At 39.1% G+C, this 21850-nt stretch overlaps 4 protein-coding genes across 7 annotated transcripts in view; 3 read left to right on the top strand and 1 right to left on the bottom strand.

Moving 5' to 3' along the window:
* Positions 1–21850, bottom strand: part of LOC146468056 (3'-5' RNA helicase YTHDC2-like) — an 87410-nt gene that overhangs the window by 46196 nt on the left and 19364 nt on the right. For 2 of the 4 annotated variants that reach the window (XR_014867590.1, XR_014867591.1), the window contains exons 34-45: positions 21510–21605; positions 21000–21090; positions 20256–20295; positions 19969–20024; positions 19831–19868; positions 19199–19256; positions 18826–18884; positions 18510–18563; positions 17495–17549; positions 17277–17373; positions 16967–17051; positions 14685–16350 (exon numbers count right to left, since the gene is read on the bottom strand). Coding sequence is in view for 2 of the 4 variants with exons in the window: in XM_085125023.1 (XP_084981149.1) it covers positions 15862–16350; positions 16967–17051; positions 17277–17373; positions 17495–17549; positions 18510–18563; positions 18826–18884; positions 19199–19256; positions 19831–19868; positions 19969–20024; positions 20256–20295; positions 21000–21090; positions 21510–21605 (1218 nt within the window). In the remaining 2 variants the exon portion in view is untranslated. Of the gene's footprint in view, positions 1–14679; positions 16351–16966; positions 17052–17276; positions 17374–17494; positions 17550–18509; positions 18564–18825; positions 18885–19198; positions 19257–19830; positions 19869–19968; positions 20025–20255; positions 20296–20999; positions 21091–21509; positions 21606–21850 lie in introns of those variants that run through there. The other 2 variants (XM_085125023.1, XM_085125024.1) reach the window with 2 other exon arrangements.
* LOC146468059 (kelch repeat and BTB domain-containing protein 2-like) lies at positions 1797–6285 on the top strand. The gene is made up of 2 exons (XM_085125042.1): positions 1797–2788; positions 3902–6285. The coding sequence occupies exons 1-2, from the start codon at positions 1964–1966 to the stop codon at positions 4784–4786; spliced, it is 1710 nt and encodes a 569-aa protein (XP_084981168.1). The 5' UTR covers positions 1797–1963; the 3' UTR covers positions 4787–6285.
* Positions 6980–11045, top strand: LOC146468058 (kelch-like protein 26). The gene is made up of 2 exons (XM_085125038.1): positions 6980–8105; positions 8569–11045. The coding sequence occupies exons 1-2, from the start codon at positions 7281–7283 to the stop codon at positions 9460–9462; spliced, it is 1719 nt and encodes a 572-aa protein (XP_084981164.1). The 5' UTR covers positions 6980–7280; the 3' UTR covers positions 9463–11045.
* Positions 11981–15499, top strand: LOC146468057 (kelch-like protein 26). The gene is made up of 2 exons (XM_085125035.1): positions 11981–12905; positions 13166–15499. The coding sequence occupies exons 1-2, from the start codon at positions 12078–12080 to the stop codon at positions 14108–14110; spliced, it is 1773 nt and encodes a 590-aa protein (XP_084981161.1). The 5' UTR covers positions 11981–12077; the 3' UTR covers positions 14111–15499.

Raw genomic sequence — 21850 nt, 5'->3', positions numbered from 1 at the left:
ACCGTGTCCGCTGGCTCGGGCTAGTCACGCAATACGCTGTGGAATGTGGATCCATCGTGTTGCCCAAAACCGTGAATTATTATAGTTGTTGTTTGTAGTTCGCCCAAAATGCACGCGGTGCAGGTTTTCTCAGTGAGAAAGCCAAGGAAGATACGCTTACTAAAGCGATATGGAGAGGTGTTTGAGGTTTAAATATACGCGACAGACTACGTGAAACAGAGAGACGTCGGATCACACTTCGGGAAGTAAACAGCTCAACGGATTCAAGTCTTGCTTATGTAATGTAAGTAAGCTTACCTATTTTCAGCTGCCACTCTGATCGAAAGACTCAAATCTTCGGTATTGCTCAGAGAACAACAGAAATAATTCTATTTTATGGGATAGTAAGGTTATACGTGTTGACTTTGAGGCGACATCTAGTCCAATTTCACTTGTTTGTCAACAACTACTGAGTGTGGACTATTTGTTTCAGTTTTAGTGTCGAATGGTTTTGAAGTTAGATTCTGGAATAAAAGTCTTTAAAATCATGCTAAGATTATGAGTGTTTGGGCTTGTAAAGCGAAAACTTACAACTTTCTCGCGCTATTAGGGGAAACCAACTGTGAATGCTGATTTTCGGCTCCTACAATTACCAGTTTTCGCATAATTTTTGCGAAAATTCCAAATATTATTATCATATCATCTACGAGAGAGTCAGTAGATCAATAACTAATAGAAATGAGTGGGAGGGACCCTTTAATTCGCTTCCAAGTTGTTTTCTGCTGCGACTATGGGCTTGTATTAAACCAAAATCTTGTGCAAGATGTGCAGGGTTTGAGCTTGTCATACGCGCTGAAAATAGCAGGTCCCAAAAATTTTTTTTATCGCTTTGGTTAGGCCAAAGGTAGAACTGAACCATGCTAGTTGTATCTTTTTGGGGAGGATTTTGCCATTGGAGATATTTCGCCACAAAATCACCATATTTTGATATGCTATTTTACCTAGTTAATTATTAACTTGCATTGATTGACAGGTAATTAATCAAATAATCTGAGACTCCTGCACAAAACTCACGAAGGATGTACTTATGCTCATGTGGAGCCACAATAGAATTAGATAAAAATCTATAAGCTTTGGGAGCCCCTCACTTTACCTTTTTTAGAGTAATTTTTATGGGAATTTTTGTAAAAAAAAGCAGGGGGGGTGGTCTAACTCCCCCCGGAAAATTCCAAATATCAAACCACTTTGGCTTTTGAAGTTATTAGGTGGGCCCTTCAATCTGGCCAAGTTTCATTGAAATCGGTGAGATGGCATGTATCACCACTGCCTGGTCCTCCCATGGACACGCTCTTAAGGCCTGGGAGAAACCTACACGGGGTTGACCTTACGTAAAACTGTATGCTCTTCAAGCAAAACAAATGAAAACAGTGCTAGGGTGGGCTAGGCGAGCAACAGGCTTGTAAAGATAGTGAGTCGGGTAACAGGAACGGATACAGTTGGGGATAAGAAGGGAGGGAGAGGCGGGTAGGGGCAAATGACCAGCAGACGTAGCAACACAGCACGTAGACCACCTATCAAAAGTATTGAAATTTTAGCGCTCATTAAACCGACCTATCTTCTCTCAGTTTTTAGCTTATACATGTTTCGCACTGGGCAGTATACAAAACATTCCTTCTTCAACAAAAGGTGAAAAAAAAAGTATCGCAAATGCAATAAAATTTAAGTCCTGCAAAAGTCTTAAGATGAGTTTCACTTAAAAACTTGTTAATTGCTGGACGATTTTAATTCTAAAAGTGTTTGGTGTCGCACTGTCTAAGAACCCAGGCTAAGGACCGTCCTCGAAAAAAAGAAAAATCACGTCAGCTCGCGTGACGCACTAGTCTGTGTTTGAATATAAGGTCACGCGATCACGCAAAGATCACTGTCGCCAAAATTCCCCGTCGTTCAGAGTGAAACCATTCCCATCTTGCAACCCTAATCAAACATGGTCGCTCATTCTGAGATTCTTTTGACCAAGTGTGCTCAGTTTCGTGAAAAAGGTGAATTCGTTGATGTTCGTTTGAAGGTGGGTGAAGACGTGTTTCCAGCTCATCGCATTGTACTCGCTGCGAATAGCGATTATTTCCACGCCATGTTTACTCACGAAATGAAGGAATCCAACCAGGAAGTGATTGAACTCAAAGATGAAAACATTTCAGCAGCAGCTTTGAAGATCGTCATGGATTCCATCTACAGTGGAGAGGTTCATGTCAACGATGAAAACGTGTTTGAAGTTCTCCTTGCGGCTGATCATCTTCAAGTCACAAGTGTTGTTCAACAGTGTTGTGATTACCTGAACAACGAGTATGTTCAGCTTCGGTTTGATGTGCAAACGTACTGTCGCATCTGTACAATTGCCGATCGACATGGTCTGACAGACCTTCAAGAAGCGACACAGCGGAAGATGGCCTCGATGTACAAGGAAATCTGTGAAAGTGAAGAATTCTTGTGGCATATTGACACAGATCAATTGCTGAAGCTTCTCAGTCGAGATGACCTCAATGCTCCTTCAGAGAGCTTCGTCTTCAAATCAGTGATGCAGTGGATCAAATACAAGAAGGAAGAGAGGATGGCAGTGGCGGCCAAAGTTATTGGAGCGGTTCGCCTGGGGCTGGTGGACATCAGGGATGTGATTAGGGAATTGAACACAGAGGAGATGCAAAAAGTGCCAGAAATTCACATGCTTGTTTACCAGTCACTTTTGTATAGCTACATTCCGTCAAGCTCCACGTTTGGTGAAGAAAAAGCTAAGATTCGTTCGACGGGCTCGGTAAGAACGGCTTTTTATTAAGTTAATCTCGTGATTTCTAAAACATTAATAATAGAGTCATTTTGGTCCTTGAACAAAAGTTTGAATTCTTGTTGTCGCAATCCACCCGCGACAGATTAAAACTAGCGGCTGTGAACGACAATAATTTAAGATTTACGATTTCTAATTCTTAAAATTCTTTATTTAACAATTCCTTCACTTTATCTAAAACATCTGTGGTATAAGTTGATAAACTAGCAGTTCTCATTGAGAAGTGAGTGCTGCCGTTTAAAATGCAAATACGACAATGAGAATTTCAACACTAAAATATAACTTATTTTATTTGAAAAATAACATGGTTACATGTATGTTCTTTGAGTATAACATTAACAAGTAACTATTCAGTATTGGTGTTCCTAAGGCTTTTGTTGCGATTATGCTTGTAGCAATTGCTAAAAGTGGAAAAGAAATATATTGGTTAACGAAAACGGAAGTATTGAACGAATAACACTGTCTAACGCAACATGTAATCAGAAGGGCTTTTAAACTGGTTGTTAGAACGATTAGTGACCCTTTCTTTTGTCAGTCTATCTAGCGCAACGTGGAAATAAACTAAATACTTGGTGATCTCCATGACATAAGACGTCATCGATATTTGTTTGTGTCCATAAATCGACCGAATTCGATCGATTGAAAAGCAAAGCTGCAAGTAACATAAATGCACACTGTCGGCCTCTAGAATGCTCACTGAAAATGAGCTTCATGACCTTGATGAATGCTTCCTCGAATAGAAGTAATCATAATAGATCAGCAAAAAGTGCCAAAACTCACCCGTAAACAGCGAAACATTGACTCTGATCAACTGTATTTATATCCTGCTTCGAGTACATTCGATTTTCCGCTGAGCAAGCACCTGTCAATTTTTCTTATCAGACAGCTGCTGATTGGCTAGAATTGGCTGCGCCATAAAACAGGATTTCTGATTGGCTGTTTCTTAATGTGAACGATGGGTCAAACCGTCGAACCAAAATTTTCGATGGCTTCAAGAATATGGAGGCTAGGCTGCCTATCGGCAGCAACAACTCCGTTTCAGGCGATATCTTTGTTTAAACCTTTTCAATGCCATCATTTCAGGTCCCTGTTGCTGTTTGTCCCCAAACCCAAATGCAGTACTTTGACATTGAAGCTAAAACATGGAAACCATTGGAATCCTTAGCCCCAGCAGCTGATGTGGGGTATTGCTATTGTGCGGTGACTGTTGGCAGTAAGCTGTATGTTGCTGGATTTGAGGGTGGTGCTAATCACTATATTTACTGCTATGACATAGAAAGAAATGTGTGGGAAAAACTTCCACACTCGTGTGGAAATATTGTTCAACTACTCACTGTAGATAATTACATGTATGCAGTCAGTTCTGATTGTAATCAGGTTCCTCAAAGGTACAGCTTTGCTGAACAGCAGTGGCAAAGTTTTGCAAAACCAGTTATAACAGAGGGTCAAATTTTTAATAGTGGGGCAATAGTACTTCATTCAAAGGTGTTTGTGCTTTATGGTAGGGTATCACGTTCTGGTTACGCGATCAGTGCGGTACTACATTGTTTCGATCCAGTAAAGAATTTGTGGGAAGAAAAGACATTAACCTGCCAGTCCCACTATGGGTCCAGCCTTTTTTTAGTTAATGGTAGGATGTATGTTGTAGGGGGTAATGTTTGTTGTGACACCAGTAATGGAGTGCCATATGGCAACTTTGCATCTGTAGAAGTTTATGATGAAAAACACAACAACTGGTCTGTTGTTGATCAAAACCATATTCCAGCAAACAACCTTCGTGCAGTGGAAATAGAAAGGACAGTATATTTCATAATTAACAAATTTCCAGTTGATAGTGGCATTAGGATCCCACCAGGGGAGGTGTATCCTGTTTCTTTGGACAAATGGAAAAATGTTAATAGTAACATTCCCACAAATGCTGCCCTGAGTTATGTTCCAGTAAAGAGGGATAGCTTGAAAAAGGAGTAGGATTAATAACAATTCAGTTTGCTATATTTTAAGGAAACCCATACATAGGTAACGTGTGCTGCATTTTTTTTTAATTCGAGCTATATGCCTGCAGGTTTCATGTTCTCCTGCATTAAATAAGTTCCAACAAAAATCGCCAACATAAGACGGATCCAACGAACGCTGCTTGTGGCCAAAAATTGTGAATCTTATAAACACGAGTGAACCAGTCGGATGAGTGTATTTAAAAGTATTTACTTAATACCGTGCACAGTTTTGAACTCAGTCGTCATAGCTCTCCGTTTAAAGTCATCAGGTTTGGGGAAATTGGTTTTACGGCGGCAGATTGTTACTGGCCATGCTACGATGACCTCAACTGATTGTTTTTTCCGGCGATCTTTTACAAACTCAATTCAAGAAAAAAATTCATGACAAAAGTGCATTATGTTGTCGCTGTTATCGGTTTTTGCTTTTAAAGATTCACAAGTCGGGGTAATTCAACCAACTACCACTCTTCCGTTTTTTAGTTTTCATACTGATATACTTTGTGATTATCCTTCACTGTTCTTGAGTCTCAGAAGGTACGGACGGAATCAGAAAACGAACGTGACACTAAAATTCAAACGCCCGGGAACGATTTTAGCCTTTGTCGGATCTATCTATTATCTAGGAACCTGCATGGAACACGCAGCTAGATTATTGCAACCTGTTCAACTTGACTTGCAAGATGTGCCCAAACAATCCAGGAACATAATTAGATGCAATGCGTTCAAGTTCACAAACAGAGGTATGAAAGTCTCCGTCGTGCGGCCTTTTCAATTTTGCCACCGTTGACGGTTGTTCTGCTTTGGGCGTCTCGTTGCTGTCGCCTTTTTGTTTCTGTAAGGTTCATAATGATTGGAAACTGAACGGTAATAGCGATTGTCAAACGCTGCCGAAATATAATGATTCAGTAGAAAGTTTAAGACAGAAGTTGATGGTAAGGGGTTTAGATAGGTGTACATAACTCACAAAAATGTTAATTAGGATAAAAGATAACTGGCAAAATAAGTATTAGGACCGTAGATCTGTATTTTAATAACTTGTGTTAGCGTATGTCAGTTTTTGACAATTTTAGAAGTTTTTTTTTGTCGATCAATCTTTTGAAACTAGCCGGCCCTTTTTGTGTAGAGATACGTTTGACTAGCGCTTTTTCTCAATTACTGAAGTTCTATTTAGAATGGCAAATGTATATCGCCTCAGAGCAGTTTATAGCAAGGCCGGATATTTTAGCCGACTTAAGGAACAAATAACTGCTCGATACTATCAGGGTTACGAGAAAGGATGAATATTGCCGGTCTCATAGGAACTCTTTAGTCAACATTGTTACTTTGGAAAAGGAAACTGACGCGACTCCTCAGCAGAGTTGAGACCAGTTTGTAACTATTGATATAAATCTTTAATTAGCAATCATGTAATTTTATCAATTGCTTTATGAAATGTAATTGAATTTAAATAAATATCTTCAACCTCTGACAAAAGTCTGTATATTTTTTTTTCCTGTCTGCAAAAATAATCCCATAACTTTTTATTTTCTATCGTAGTCATGATGCAGGACTTCAAGGCCGGGATTCAATTTGCCTAATAAATAGTCTACTAGGCAATAGTCTCCTTATTGCCCCTACTACAATAGCTTCAAGGAGTTTAAAGCCGAGCAAAAGAACACAGCGACAAACCGATGAGACATGCCGGATCTTTTACAGACATACATCAGTAAAATTTTAAGGGAACAAAAGAAAATCGGTTACCTAATGCTAACAGCATGGAACTATGCAAAGGATGGAAACAAATTAAAGCTTCCCTCTTTTTCCTACCAATTTTCCGTTTTTATCTTAAGGCCTCCAGGGGAAACTACACGGGGTTGACCTTACGTAAAACTGTATGCTCTTCAACCAAAACAGAAACAAAAGAAAACAGTGTGGTGAGCGTGGCGAGCGACAGGCTTGTAAGGATAGTGAGTCGGGTGAGAGGAATGGATACAGCTAGGGATAAGAAGGGAGGGGAGGGACTGATGACCAGCAAACATATCAACAAAGTACCTCGACCACCTATCAAAAGTATTGAAAAGTTGGCGCTCATCAGTAAAACCAACCTATCTTCTTTTGTTTCTAGCATATACATGCTTTGAACTCGGCAGTATACAAACCAATTCCTGCTTTAACAAAAGGTGAGAAATTAAACAATCTCAAATTGAATATAATTACAGACCAAAAAATTATTTTAAAAAAGTTTTTTTTAGGTGAGTTTCACTTAAAAATTTGTTAACTGTGGGACGATTTAGTGCAAGACTGAATATTATTTTCCGGTGTCGCACTTTCTACGAACCCGGGCTGAAGTCAGACTGTCCTAAAAAAAAATCACGTGAGCTAGCGTGACGCACTAATCTGTGTTTGAATATTAGGTCACGCAATCACGGAATGATCACTGTCGCCACAATCCGAGTGAAACCATTCTTATCTTGCAACCCTAATCAAACATGGTCGCTCATTCTGAGATTCTTTTGTCCAAGTGTGCTCAGTTTCGTGAACAAGGTGAATTTGTTGATGTTCGTTTGAAGGTGGGTGAAGACGTGTTTCCAGCTCATCGCATTGTTCTCGCTGCATATAGCGATTATTTCCACGCCATGTTTACTCACGAAATGAAGGAATCCAACCAGGAAGTGATTGAACTCAAAGATGAAAACATTTCAGCAGCAGCTTTGAAGATCGTCATGGATTCTATCTACAGTGGAGATGTTCATGTCAACGATGAAAACGTGTTTGAAGTTCTCCTTGCGGCTGATCATCTTCAAGTCACAAGTGTTGTTCAACAGTGTTGTGATTACTTGAACACCGAGTATGTTCAGCTTCGGTTTGATGTGCAAACGTACTGTCGCATCTGTACCATTGCTGAACGACACGGTCTGACGGATCTTCAAGAATCTACACAACATAAGATGGCCTTGATGTACAAGGACATCTGTGAAACTGAAGAATTCTTGTCGCTAATTAACGCAGATCAGTTGCTGAAGCTTCTCAGTCGAAATGACCTCAGTGCTCCTACAGAGAGCTTCGTCTTCAAATCAGTGATGCAGTGGATCAGATTCAAGAAAGAAGAGAGGATGGCAGTGGCGGCCAAAGTTATCGGAGCGGTTCGCCTGGGGCTGGTGGACATCAAGGAAGTGATCAGGGAACTAGACACAGAGGAGATGAAACAAGTGCCAGAGATTTTCATGCTTCTTCACCACTCATTATTGTTTAGCTACATTCCCTCAAGGTCTAAATTTGGTGAAGAAAAAACTACAATTCGATCGATGGGCCCGGTAAGAACTGTTCTGTATTAACGTAATATTCTGATTTATGAAACATTGGCCATTTTTAGTTATGAATAATCCGTCTGGGACAAACGTGGGCTAACCTCTTTAATGCGTATGGTAATACATCTCGTAGTTCGTCTAGTATAAAAACGGACATTGACAAGAGAGCAAAGGTTTTTTAATGGCTACTATCAACGCCCCCTTCAATTATAAGTAAAGGTTTAGAAATACATAGGCAAGTGAAAATAAACGATAAGACCGAACAACGGTTTTGTGTTATATCCAAACACTGCGGCGATGTCGCACCCATAGGTGGTCTTGTTTAAGAGGGAGATGAGAGGAGCCAGAGAAAGGAAATCCCCCTAGCTTTCTGATTGGCTGTATTCTCTATGGCATGGGATAAAAGGTAGTAACCAACTCCGTTTCAGTTGATATTTTTGTCTGAACCCCTACAATGTCATTATTTCAGGTCCTTGTTGCTGTTTGTCCTCAAACCCAAATGCATTTTTTTGATACTGAAGGTAAAACATGGAAATCATTGGAATCCTTAGCACCAGCAGCTGATGCAACACAGTGCTATTGTGCAGAAACTGTTGGCAGTAAGCTGTATGTTGCAGGACTCGTGAGTCTGTCGGGACAGAATATTTACGGCATTAATTGTTATGACATAGAAAGAAATGTGTGGGAAAAAGTGCCACACTCATGTGGAAAAATTCAACAATTATGCATTGTAGATAATTACATGTATGCAGTCAGCTCTGATTGTAATCAGGTTCCTCAAAGGTATTGCTTTGATGAACGACAGTGGCAAAGTTTTGCTAAGCCAGGTATCACGGCAGACGGTTATAATTTTAATAGTGGGGCAACAGTACTTAATTCAAAGGTGTTTGAGCTTTTTGGTAAAGTATTGTTTTCTGGCGTCCCGAGCAGTGTAGCTGTGCTACATTGTTTTGATCCACTGAAGAATGCATGGGACGAAAGAGCATTAACCTGTCAGCCCCACTTTGGGTCCAGCCTGTTAGTAGTGAACAGTAGATTGTATGTTGTAGGGGGTAAAAACGTTTGTGATTACGCTGGTCGGACAAGTGGTAACTTTGCAGCTGTTGAAGTTTACGATGAAGAAAACAACAAGTGGTCTGTTGTTGATCAAAAACATATTCCAGCAAACAACCTCGGTGCAGTGGAAATAGAGGGGAAAGTATATTTCATAATTAACAGATTTCCAGTTGACAGTGGCATTAGGATCTCACCGGGGGAGCTGTATCCTGTTTCTTTGGATAAATGGAAAAATCTAAGTAACATTACCACAGATGCTGCCCTGAGTTACGTTCCTGTAAAGAGGAATAGCTTAAAAATGGACTGAAATTAATCAGGTATATTTTAAAGAAACCCTTACATAGGTAAGGGGTGTTGCATTTTTTTTAATTCCAACTATATGCCTGCAGGTTTCATGTTCTCCAAAAATCGCCAGCACAACACGCTTTCAACAATCGCTGCTTGTCGCCAAGAACTGTGATTCGTATAAACACGAGTGAACCAGTCGGTTGAGTGTATTTAAAAGTATTCACGTACCAGCGTGCACAGTTTTGAACTCAGTCGTCATAGCTTTCCGTTTAAAGTCATCAGATTTGGAGAAACTGGTTTTACACTAATATTGAGCGCTATCGTAACTTGGGCGGTAGTTTTTTACTGGCCTTGCCACGATGACCTCAATTGATTGTTCAGTTCGATTTTTTACGAACTCAATTGACGAAAAAACTCATGACAAAAATGCATTTTGTTGTCGCTGTTCTTGGTTTTTGCTTTTTAAAGATTTACAATTTGGAGTAATTTTGCCGCTCTTCTGTTTTCGGTTTTCGCACTGATAAATACTTGGTTCACATTTGAAAAATGACAAAAAATCAGAAAAATCCCCACAGAGTCAGGACACTTATGCTCCATAATATGTACTTTAGCAACTACGACGGCAAACCAACGAAAAGTTTCCTTAAAAAACAGTATTCACGTTATCTGATCTACTTTGTATAGCCGACGAAAGGCTAGAATCAGAAAACGAACGTGAAAATTATACGCACGGGAACGATTTTAGCCTTTGTCGGATCTATCTATTATCTTGGAACCTGGAACGCGCAGCTGGATTATTGCAACCTTTTTCGACAATGTGGCCAAACAATCCAGGAACATATTGAATTAGATGCAACGCGTTCAAGTTCAAACAGAAATATAAAATTGTCCGTCGTGCGGCTCTTTCAGGTTGGTCACTTCACCTTGTTGTTTTGCAGAGAGCGCCTCGTTGCTGTCGCCTTTGTGTTTCTGTAAGGTACATAATGATTGGAAACTGAACGGTAATGGCGATTGTCAAACGCTGCCGAAATATATTAATTCAGTAGGGATTTTGAATGAAAATAGTGGTTTATGGTTAGGGGTTTAGATGTAGGAGTACATAAATCACAAAAATATTAATCAGGATAACAAATAACTAACAAAATAAGTATTAGGACAGTAGATCTGTATTTTAATAATCATTTTTAAGTGTTAGCGTGTGTCATTTTTGGATAAGTTTAGAAAGTCTTTTTTGTCGCTCAACTAGCCGGCCCTTTTTGTGTTGAGATACTTTTGACTAGCGCTTTTACTCAATTACTGAAGTTCTTTTTAGAATGGCAAGTATATCGCCTTAGAGCAGTTTATAGCAGGGATATTTCAGAGTAAGGGATCGAATAAGTGTGTTCGACACTATCAGGGCTAGGGGAAAAGATTAACATTGCCGGTCTCGGAGGACCTCTTTAGTCAACAGTGTTAATTTAGACAAGGAAACTGACGCGACTCCTAAGCAAAGGAGAGACCAGTTTGTAACTATTGATATAAATCTTAAATTAATAATCACGAAATTTTATCATTTTCTTCATGATATGTAATTAAATTTAAATAAATATCCTTAAACCTTTGACAAAAGTCTGTGTATATTGCTTTGCTGTCTCCAACAATAAACCTTATCGTAGTCGTGCATTCACGGGATTCAATTTGCCTAATAGTCTCCAAGACAATAGTCTCCTTATTGCCCCCACTAAACAACCGCGACAAACCGATGATACATGCCGGATCTTTTACAGACCAAATACCAGTTGTATTTTCAAATTTCAAATTGTAACGTTTTTGTTTATGTAACTTTAGCCTTTTTTCAGGTATCTATTGTAACTGTTTAAAATTGTAACGTATCTTGCCACAGGGTCAGTCTCAAACATACCCTGAAGAAGAAAGGCCGTGCCTTTCGAAATATTGGAAAATATACTTCCCTGACCGTGAAATCAGCCTTGCTCTTTTTTTAGATTATTTGCTTAAGGATAGTGAGTCGGGTGAGAGGAATGGATGCAGCTGGGGATAAGAAGGGAGGGTAGGGACTGATGACCACACAGCACCTAGACCACCTATCAAAAGTATTGAAAATTTAGCGCTCATTAAACCGATCTATCTTCTCTCAGTTTTTAGCTTATACATGTTTTGCACTGAGCAGTATACAAACCAATTCCTTCTTTAACAAAAGGTGAGAAATTAAACAATCTCAAATTGAATGTAATTACAGACCTAAAAAGTATTTAAAAAAGTATTTAAAAGGTATTTTTGGGTGAGTTTCACTTAAAAACGTATTAACTGTTGGACGATTTAAGTTCTAGACTGAATATTATTTTTCGGTGTCCCACTTTCTCCAAACCCGAGCTGAAGTTAGCCTGCGAACGCAGACGTATTTCCGGCCGTCGCTTCACTCCGCCGAAAAATGCGGAGTGAAGCGACGGCCGGAAATACGTCTGCGTTCGCAGGCTAAGCTGAAGTCAGACCGTCCTCAAAATGGTCACGTCATCTCGCGTGACGCACTAGTATGTGTTTGAGTATTAAGTCACGCGATCACGAAAAGATCATTGTCGCCACAATTTTCCCGTCGTTCAGAGTGAAAACATTCCCGTTTTTCAACCATAATCAAACATGGTCGCTCATTCTGAGATTCTTTTGTCTAAGTGTGCTCAGTTTCGTGAACAAGATGAATTCGTTGATGTTCGTTTGAAGGTGGGTGAAGACGTGTTCCCAGCTCATCGCATTGTTCTCGCTGCGAATAGCGATTATTTCCACGCCATGTTTACTCACGAAATGAAGGAATCCAACCAGGAAGTTATTGAACTCAAAGATAAAAACATTTCTGCAGCTGCTTTGAAGATCGTCATGGATTCCATCTACAGTGGAGATGTTCATGTCAACGATGAAAACGTGTTTGAAGTTCTCCTTGCGGCTGATCATCTTCAAGTCACAAGTGTTGTTCAACAGTGTTGTGATTACCTGAACACTGAGTTTGTTCAGCTTCGGTTTGATGTGCAAACGTACTGTCGCATCTGTACGATAGCTGAACGACACGGTCTGACGGATCTTCAAGAATCTACACAACATAAGATGGCCTCGATGTACAAGGACATCTGTGAAACTGAAGAATTCTTGTCGCTAATTAACGCAGATCAATTGCTGAAGCTTCTCAGTCGAGATGACCTCAGTTCTCCTACAGAGAGCTTCGTCTTCAAATCAGTGATGCAGTGGATCAAATACAAGAAGGAAGAGAGGATGGCAGTGGCGGCCAAAGTTATCGGAGCGGTTCGTCTGGGGCTGGTGGACATCAAGGATGTGATTGAAGAACTGAACACAGAGGAGATGCAAAGTGTGCCAGAGATTCACATGCTTGTTTACGACACGTTTCTATATAACTACAGCCCTTCAAACAGTTCTAAGTTTGCACAAGAGAAAGCGAAACCAAGGTCAATGAGTCCGGTAAGAAAAACGACTCTGTGTGCATGTGGCATTTCAGATTTGTCGAAATAGAAGTAGTGTTCGCTTTTAATTGCGAAATTCTTACACTCAGCATTCAAGCGAAAAATATACGGATCAAATTAAAAGCTTGGCAAGATTTCAAGAACATATACAAAAAAAAAATGTATCATCACTTTGTAGCCAATCAAAATATGAATGACTTGCAATGTCGGTTCTGTTAATAAAACGGTGTCTGAGTATGTTTGCTCTCTGTATTTCAGGTACTTGTTGCCATTCTTCCTCAGACTCAGATGCAGTACTTTGATGTCCAGTCTAAATCATGGAAGCCGTTGCCATCAATGGCGCTACTGACCGACGCAACAGCATGTTTTTGCGCGGAACTTGTTGGTAATTACTTGTATGTCGCAGCTGCAAATGCGGATGAATGTGTCGTCTATCGTTATCATGTTGTAAGTAACACATGGGACACACTCCCTCCATTTTTTGGCTCAACCGATAAAATCGATTGCCTATGCTTTGTCGAAGATCACATTTATGCAATACGTCAGTCACTGGCACCACACAGATATAATGTATCTACAAATCGGTGGCAATGCGTGTCAAAATCGAGTACTGAAAGCAACATGGGTCCAAAATCATTTTGTAACAAATCAGCTGTAGTCTTTAAATCTTGTATCTATGTACTTCATGGACAAGGAGTGAATAATGAAGGGGCACGCGGTCATTTTAATGCCCGCTCGTGCGACTGGCAACCAACAGTTGCTGTGCTGCATTGTTTTGATAGAGAGAGAAATGTGTGGGAGCAGAAGGCATCAACAAGCAACAGCCACTTTGGGTCCAGCCTTTTTGTAGCAAACAATAGGCTTTGTGTTGCTGGGGGGAAATGTTCTATCAATCCGTACAGTGTACCTCCTGACCCTGAAGGCAGTACAGCTTTAGTTGAAGTATATGACGAACAAAACAACACTTGGTCTGTTGTACAACAAACACACATTCCACCAAACAATCTTGGCGCTGTAGAAGTAGAGGGGAGGGTTTATTTCATCATCAACAGTTTCCCAGTTGATAGTGGCATTAGAATCCCACCGGGGGAGGTGTACCCTGTTTGTTTGGATGAGTGGGAGAATTTGGGAAAAATTGAAACAAACGCAATTTTGTGCTACGTACCAATAAAAATGGACAATTTGACAATGGAATGTACATAAGTTAGGTTGAAAAATTATGCAGTGCTATCTGTACAATGTGATTGAGCGCTGTTATTCACATTAATTACTGTTGTACAAGTACGGTGTGTTAACACAAGAGTTGATCATTATGATAATTCATGGAAAAACGTTTTCATTTTTTGCTGTTCGAAAAATGCAGCTGTATCAAAACATCTCTTCATTGCCACCCAGAACAGCAACCTGTATCCTTTAACCCATTTCCTTTATATACAGCGGTACTATAAATATCGTTACTGCACATGAATACCAACTCTCACTTCCTTTTACAAATTGCTTAATTTTAATTAAAAGATAGGAGACACCTTCTGTATAGTTATCGTAAATAAAACCTTCATGTTGGTTTCCTAAGATAAATTTTCTGAGCCACATCCCAGGAATTCAAGGAAGGAAGCAAACAATAACAATGTACATGTAAGGTATCTAAACCTTTGTCAAATGGACTGTAAAAGTTTGCTTTAATTATATAGAGAGCTCACAAGGCTGCTACTTAATTTTCTGTGATTAAGAAAGTTGAAGTGATTTCTATTTACATTAGCTGTAAATGTTAAATTACTTTTTCTTGTCATACACTCATTCTAGGGGGCATCTTTTCACTTCATATTGCGGTGTGCCTCACTTTTCATGTTGAGTTTATAAGGGTGAGGTAGGATGCATCACTCAGAAATATCTCGTTAGGGAGCTTAGGACAGACAGCAACTGCAGGTTAATTGTTTCCTTTTGGACACATTTTGACACCCTTGTATCTGTATTGGAAGGACACTGCACACCTAAACAAGAGTGTTTCAGTCTTTGGAAAATACAAAAGCCAAAAAAGGAAACATTTAACTTTTGGTTTTCTTCTGTGACTCCTTAATTTGCTTGTGCCTACATGTGGCCTAGCCTTGCAAGGGTTTCTGGGATTGTTGCGTGTGTAACAAATACAATATGCTAACAACAAAGAAGCACAAACCAAGTCATTGACAAACAAGATTGCCACTTATCCCAAGCAAATCAGAGTTTGGAATTTGGTAAAATGGAAAATGCTAGTTCATGCTTCTCTTGAAATGTTTCGGTTCAACTTCACAAAAGTGAACAACCTGCTTTTAGCATTCCCTTTTACAGAAAAACTTGAAGCTAAAATGAGCACCATTTTGCTTCCTATCCAAACAATGCCAGTGATCCTAGCCTGCACAGGTGGTGCCCAGTCACAAAACTGAATTTCTGAAATGGAGAAGAGTGCAGATGATACCTGTAAATGGAGACTGGTAGTTTATGTCCTGAGCTTAGCTCACACCAACAGTAAGACATAAGCAAAGTCATGTAATTTTGCTTTTTAAGTTCCTGTAAAATATATTGTTCATTGTCATTAATAAATATCTTTAAACTTCTGACAGTTGTCTGTGTATATGAATCCCTACAAATACTTTGGCCTTGAACACTTAATATATAGTTTCTACTTCAGCTCTTAGTATCAAAATAATACTGACCATGAAGACAACCATAGATTACAACTTGCACACATAAAATGTAGGAAATGACTGGATCCTAACATTTATGGAAATTGCTCTGAATGTTCAAATTTTGTATTTTACATTTCAACTAAGACACAAGATGGTATGTCAGCACATGTAATCAATTACATAAAGTAATGCTCTCTTTTCTTCAATTCCTACCTTTAAAAACCTGTAAATAGCATGAATTTAAGATTATAAAGGTGACATGTTTTATACCATCAATATACATTAATGCTATTATTTCCTTGAAGCATTAAATGGTCCCCGTGAACCACGTGGTGGGGGCCCCATTGTCCTTATATGGGCTGGCTGCACAATGGCTCCAGGGAACCTGGGAGCTGCAGCTGGACGAAACTGAGACTGCAGTGCAACTGCGTGTGCACCAAATGGTACAGCTGGGTGGGTATGGACAGCCATTGGCTGAGCTGCAACAACTTGATGACGAGGAAAATGTGCAGGGATGGTGTGCCGTGCAGAAGGAATGGGTACAGGGATGGGCAGGGAGGGGGTGTGGGTAGTGTACACTTGCTGTATTGTGGTATAACCAATGTTTGGCTGTGCACTCTGCCACTGACTAGGGGAGGGGTGGGGATCAGATTGAGCAGGTCCAGATGGCTTGCTCCGTCTGTTGATGCTGTTTGTTGTTCTTGGAGTGCGTCCACTAGGGCTAGACTGATCAGCATCCCACAACTTGCAAAGCTCTTCACCAATTTTAGGTTCCAACTCCTGAAATTTAATGGATATTACTGTCACATTTCTTTGAACAACAATGATTTGACTGAACTGATAAAACAAAATGCAACAGAGAAAAGAACAACAACAAAAAAGAACAATTACACTGCTTATTTAACACCTTCATCCCTTCCCTTGCACACAAGGTGTACCCAATCTTTTGTATACTCTAGTCCTCCCACACAGGCAAAGATCCTTGCATAAGACCACATCTCAAACTCTAGCTTCCACATCAGTACATCTTACTCTTGTTCTCATTTATCCCAGCCTACTTCCCACATCCATATCCCTCCCTCACTAACCACTGCTTTGCAGAACACACTTGCACTCCTGCATACTAAAAAAGTTCCTCTACCTCCTGCAGCTTCACCTCTGCCTCCCCAGCCAACACCCTTCTGTACCAGTATTGTACCCCTACCTTTCTCACCTGTATCCTTGCCAATAACACTTTCAAATCTACCTCGCTTACTTGTACCCCTGTCTACACTCTTGGCAACCCTTCCTCCACAACCATTCTGTCTCAACACTGATAGACATATAACATTATTTTAAGATGCTGGCGATAAGGAACATTGTGTACACACGAGCATGAGAAGTATGTTGGTCTGACCTGTCCATCACGACTGATCTGAACCTTCTTATGGTCATTCCATGGGTTCACCAGATGATGAGCTTGCTGGAATGGAATACTGGCTCTAGGGAACAAAGGAAAGAGGAATGTGTGAGGAAATAAGTCCATACTATAACATAACTATACAGGACTCAAACTTGTTACTTTATAACAAGCTGCATGTATCTGTACCTCATCAACTTTGTTCTTTAAAAGAAAAGGGTGAAGGGTGTCTCATTTCTCATTCTCGCAGTAAAGCAAGCTTAAGGGTGTAATTGTAGCTAATAAAAATAAAATCCTGATGTCATACTTTTTGATCCATTCCACGCTGAACACACCACTGAGTGAACTTGAACCAAATTCAGGTGACTTGTCCTTGCCAATGGGTGAAGTCATCTGTGCATAGCCTTGGAAAAATTAAAAGAAAATCACCAACACGAGAAGACTGTGAACATTTTTCTTTTTGAGGTCTGTTGTGAGGATAAGTTGAGATGTAAGAGGAAAAATATTTCTCAGACAAAACATCACCTTGAAAGTGGCCACTTCCTTGCACTGAGAAGACAAGAATAACATTCTTGCTTTCCTAAGGATTAAAATACCTTTTGTTTTTATACATGTTTGTTACATTAATAAAAGTGCAAGTTCTGAAAAGTTTGGTCCTGCTTATAAAAAAATTCCAGTAACTTTTAAGATGACAATGATGCAGTACAGTCGAACCTCCCTTTGCGACCACCTCTCATTAGCGACCACTTTTCCAAAATACCAAACGTTTTCAAGTCAAGTCACTATAGATGGAACCTCTTGTAGGCGACCACCTGTCGTAAGCGACCACCTCTCGTAAGCGACCGCTTTTAGAGATGATTGTTTAAAAATTTCAGTTGTTTTTAACCTCCTGTAGGCAACCACTTGACACACGATCTGCTGTATCTCTCACAGGCGGAAATTGCAAAATGTGTCACTGTAACATATTGGCCACATCATTACAGCGGATGCCGTATTAAAATCTCACAGCCGGAGCTACCAGAATTGAAACAATCAGTAGCGTACACATGCACTATAGTTTACACTGAGATAAACTTTAATCAGGTTGAATCCCTTGTAGGAAAGAAACTCTCTTATCTTGTAAATAGCATGCATGTACATGCATGACCGGTGATAACTCTCTCAACCTTGTATTACTCAACAGAAAAATTGTGGCTATAAAGAACGTCAACTGGATTATGTAACAAACAAACAAAGGTGAAAGTAGTAACATATTTTTACGCTTGAAATGTAACATTGCAAAAATGCCGTTTACTGGTTGCTCCTAAATCAGGCAGTCTAAAGTAAATCTATTACTTTGGGTTTCGATAACCACTGGCAAAAGGGTTAGGTCTCCACAGTTACCATATGTTAATTACCCAAAATTTAGACGCCCGGTGGTCTGACCTCTGGTAAGCGACCACCTCCCGTAAGCGACCACATATCCTTGACATTATGGGTGGTCGCTTACGGGAGGTTCGACCGTATATAATTTACTGCAAAAATGGCAACATGATCTAACCTTGAAAGCTCGGTTGAGTTTCTTTTCATTAGCCAGTGTTGTCGCCCAGATCCCCTTCAATGAAAGAAAAAGAACATTAATGTTTATTTAACATGGAACACTGTAATAAGCTACATGTATGTTAACTTCATAAATGTTGCCTCGTTTTTTTTACATCATTGCAAAAGTGATAAAAAGTAGGAAAACAAACAAGATAGGAAAGAGTTTGAACTTTCCTCTAAAGCAATTAATTCATGAATCAATCAGTCAATCAATAAATAAACTTCATTTAATGAGGGAGACATTGTACGGCAATGCTGAAAATAACACTGGTTACCTTAGCCATGGAAATGTCTAAGTTTCTCTGATTGTTGCACTTCATGATAAAGTAACGAGCTGCAACAAGAAAAAGGGAGAGAATAGAAAATAAATTACGGGTGAAGCTGCATGATTTCAGAAAATGTCTGTACCCAGCCAGGAGTGGCATCATTATTTTTATCCCCCCCTCCCCCACCCCTTGCTTTTAGAAATTCCAAAATACTCAATCCCCCATGCTTTTGGAATTCCAGTCCACAAAACTCCACTCCCTTTTGGAATTCCAAGGTGTCTGGATGGAAGAAAAAGATACAATTGCACCACTTCTAAAAGATCATGATCCTAACACACATCCTTCATTGTAAATGATAGCAAAAAACATCTAAATTACTGACCCTCACTTAGTTGAGCAGGTCTTGACACCCAACCATCAATGGATGTTTTGCTCCCATTCTACAAAGGCAAGTAAATATTAGTCAAAACATAAACCAGTATATTATCAGTGCAGACATAAATATCCCACAAAATGCAACAACAACAACCTTTAATTATTATAAAGAGTTGCTATTTGTATAGAATGTTTATTTTTGAAGTGAGCATTATCACTCTTATGGCAAACTTCGCCAACAAATATGTTGAAGAAAAAATAAAAGCTAGTGAAGTTTATGTCATATCCTGCAAAAACTTGACCTTTCCTAAGAAATGACTTAGATAAAAAACCTACAACTTGCTGATCAGAATGTCAAGGCCATGCCAACTGAGATGCTGTTGGCAATCAAAAAGTGTTTATGTCTTGTACTGTCTCCTGAAGTTGTACAGTCAAGCTCTTTTCCCATTAGTAACCTTTAATGTAAGGTATGGGAAGGTAATTAATAGATGCTTACATAGTGATGACAGATTATCAAAACCATAGCTTCCACACTGTTTTTCTTGTGCTTTTACCTAATATGTCTACCATTATCTTTTTTCTTTAAAAAATAAAAAATAAAGTTCACTACCATAGAAATGTTTGGGACAATTAACTTACTTCAGGGGACAAAGGTCTTTCCTTTTTGACTTGTGGCCCTAATGAAGACACATGATATCAGTAAATGTAAGAATGTTACAGTGTATTATGTGATGTAAAAGTTTGTTAAAAGTTAAATATTTACTAATCACAGTTTACCAGAGGAGTCACGGAGGTATTCTCTTGGGGAGGAAAATTGCACTCCTGGGCGGGACCTGCAAATATATAGAAGAGATAACATCTGCAACAACAAAAGAAAGATGGGTAATCTGAAAAATGACAGAAGTTTTGCTAAACCAGAAAAAATTAATACAAAGGTCATGAAAGAATTTTATTGTGACATTTTCAGCTCAGTGTTGGGGAATATTCTGTGCTTGCCATGCAGCCTATCCTCAAAAAACGTTATTTTTCATAGTTTGTTGGATTAAAATCAACATACATCATACCTGTCAATTCTTGCTCTTGAATCAGGCCCACTTTCAATCCCTATCAGTTCATAACAAAATGTGCTGTTAACCACCTCTAAAACACACTGCAGTCAAGCAAAAGATGGTACCAACAAATGGAAGCATGCAGTAGGGAACAACCTGAACAGTCAGTGACAGCGAAAAGTTACATTACAATGCAATACCTACTATATGCCAATAAGATACTAATTCTATCAATAACATTACACATTGTTGAATTAACTGAGTTAAATTTAATGGTTTGGGGAACGTTGAAAGCAGCTTTATCAAATAAATGTAGATTGTACATAACATTCTATGTGCATACTGTAATTAATTAATTAATCGGACAAAAAAATGTTAGAGAATTGTGTCAATCAGTCAACCCACAAAAGATTTCCAGTGTGAACACATCAGTTTTGGGAACATAAAACAACAAAAAATGCTTTCCATTTCTCCTAAACATGACACTTAGGGCACCTTTTTGTGGGACATATTCTGTGCATTCTGAAAAAAGGAATACAAAGAAAAATCTATGTTATATCTGTTGCCTGTAAACGAAAAATATCCAAATGGCCAAAGTAAAAGAATCCAATACACTCTGTACTTATTTTAGAAGAAGAATATGAATTGTTAAATTTTTCAAGCTATACTGATTTTAGAATATCTGAAATATGTCCCAAAAAAAAAAAGGATGTGCCTGAAAAAGAACATATGGAATGATAGAGCTTTCAGTCATGTTACCTGGTCTTGTTCTTCTTTGGCGTGGGTACAATGATGGATTCATGACCTGCTCTTCAGCTGTGAGTACAGATGCTATTGCACGGACAACCATCTATACCAAAAATAAAAACCAACACACTTATTCAATAATCTTTTCATAATAAAGCTATGAAAATGTTATGAAAACAATGGAAACGACGGCTATTACTTTTTCTCCCTCTTATTGCCAGAAAGACCCACCTCCTTCTGGTTGAAGAATCTCATAAGCATTTAGCATTAGAGGGTAAATAAGAGTAGAGAGTTCACTTTGTAACACAGCATTTAGTTCCTTGATTTTTGACCTTTCATCAATGTTCTTACTCAGTTACTGGTATTAATTTGGTGCATACTAAATAAACCAAACCAAAACATTTCAATATATAGCTACCTCTGGACCAATTTCAAGCTTGAGCCAGAAAAGTGTGCACAGTTTAGTTTACTTAAGACATGATTACAGGAGCATTAGTCTGGCCTTAAAAACTTGTTTGTTACCTCGTCAACCTGAGACCATGGTCTGGATGGAGATCGAATCCTTCTGATGAAGAGTGCCTGCAACTTGTGATGCAAAAATGACACATGGTTTATAACCTGCAATGACAAATAAACCATTTGTTAGGCTTTTCGTCAGGTTCAATGAGACTGAAGGGACTTTGCTACAAGGATTTTGCTGTCATTTGCATGTATTACTGGGAATAAATACTCTTCCCCATACACCAAGAAGAATATTTATAGTGAATTCTTACAGGAAGCCTTAATGAGTTCCATTCCATTTGTATCCTAACCATCTGCAGCCAAGACAGTGCAATACTATAGCAATCATAAACACAACTGGA

Source organism: Pavona decussata, unplaced genomic scaffold (genome assembly GCF_977016875.1).
Source record: "Pavona decussata unplaced genomic scaffold, jaPavDecu1.1 SCAFFOLD_133, whole genome shotgun sequence".
In the NCBI taxonomy this organism is placed as follows: Eukaryota; Metazoa; Cnidaria; class Anthozoa; order Scleractinia; family Agariciidae; genus Pavona; species Pavona decussata.
The sequence above is the reverse complement of the archived record's forward strand: the minus strand, read 5'-3'. Positions and strand labels throughout refer to the sequence as shown.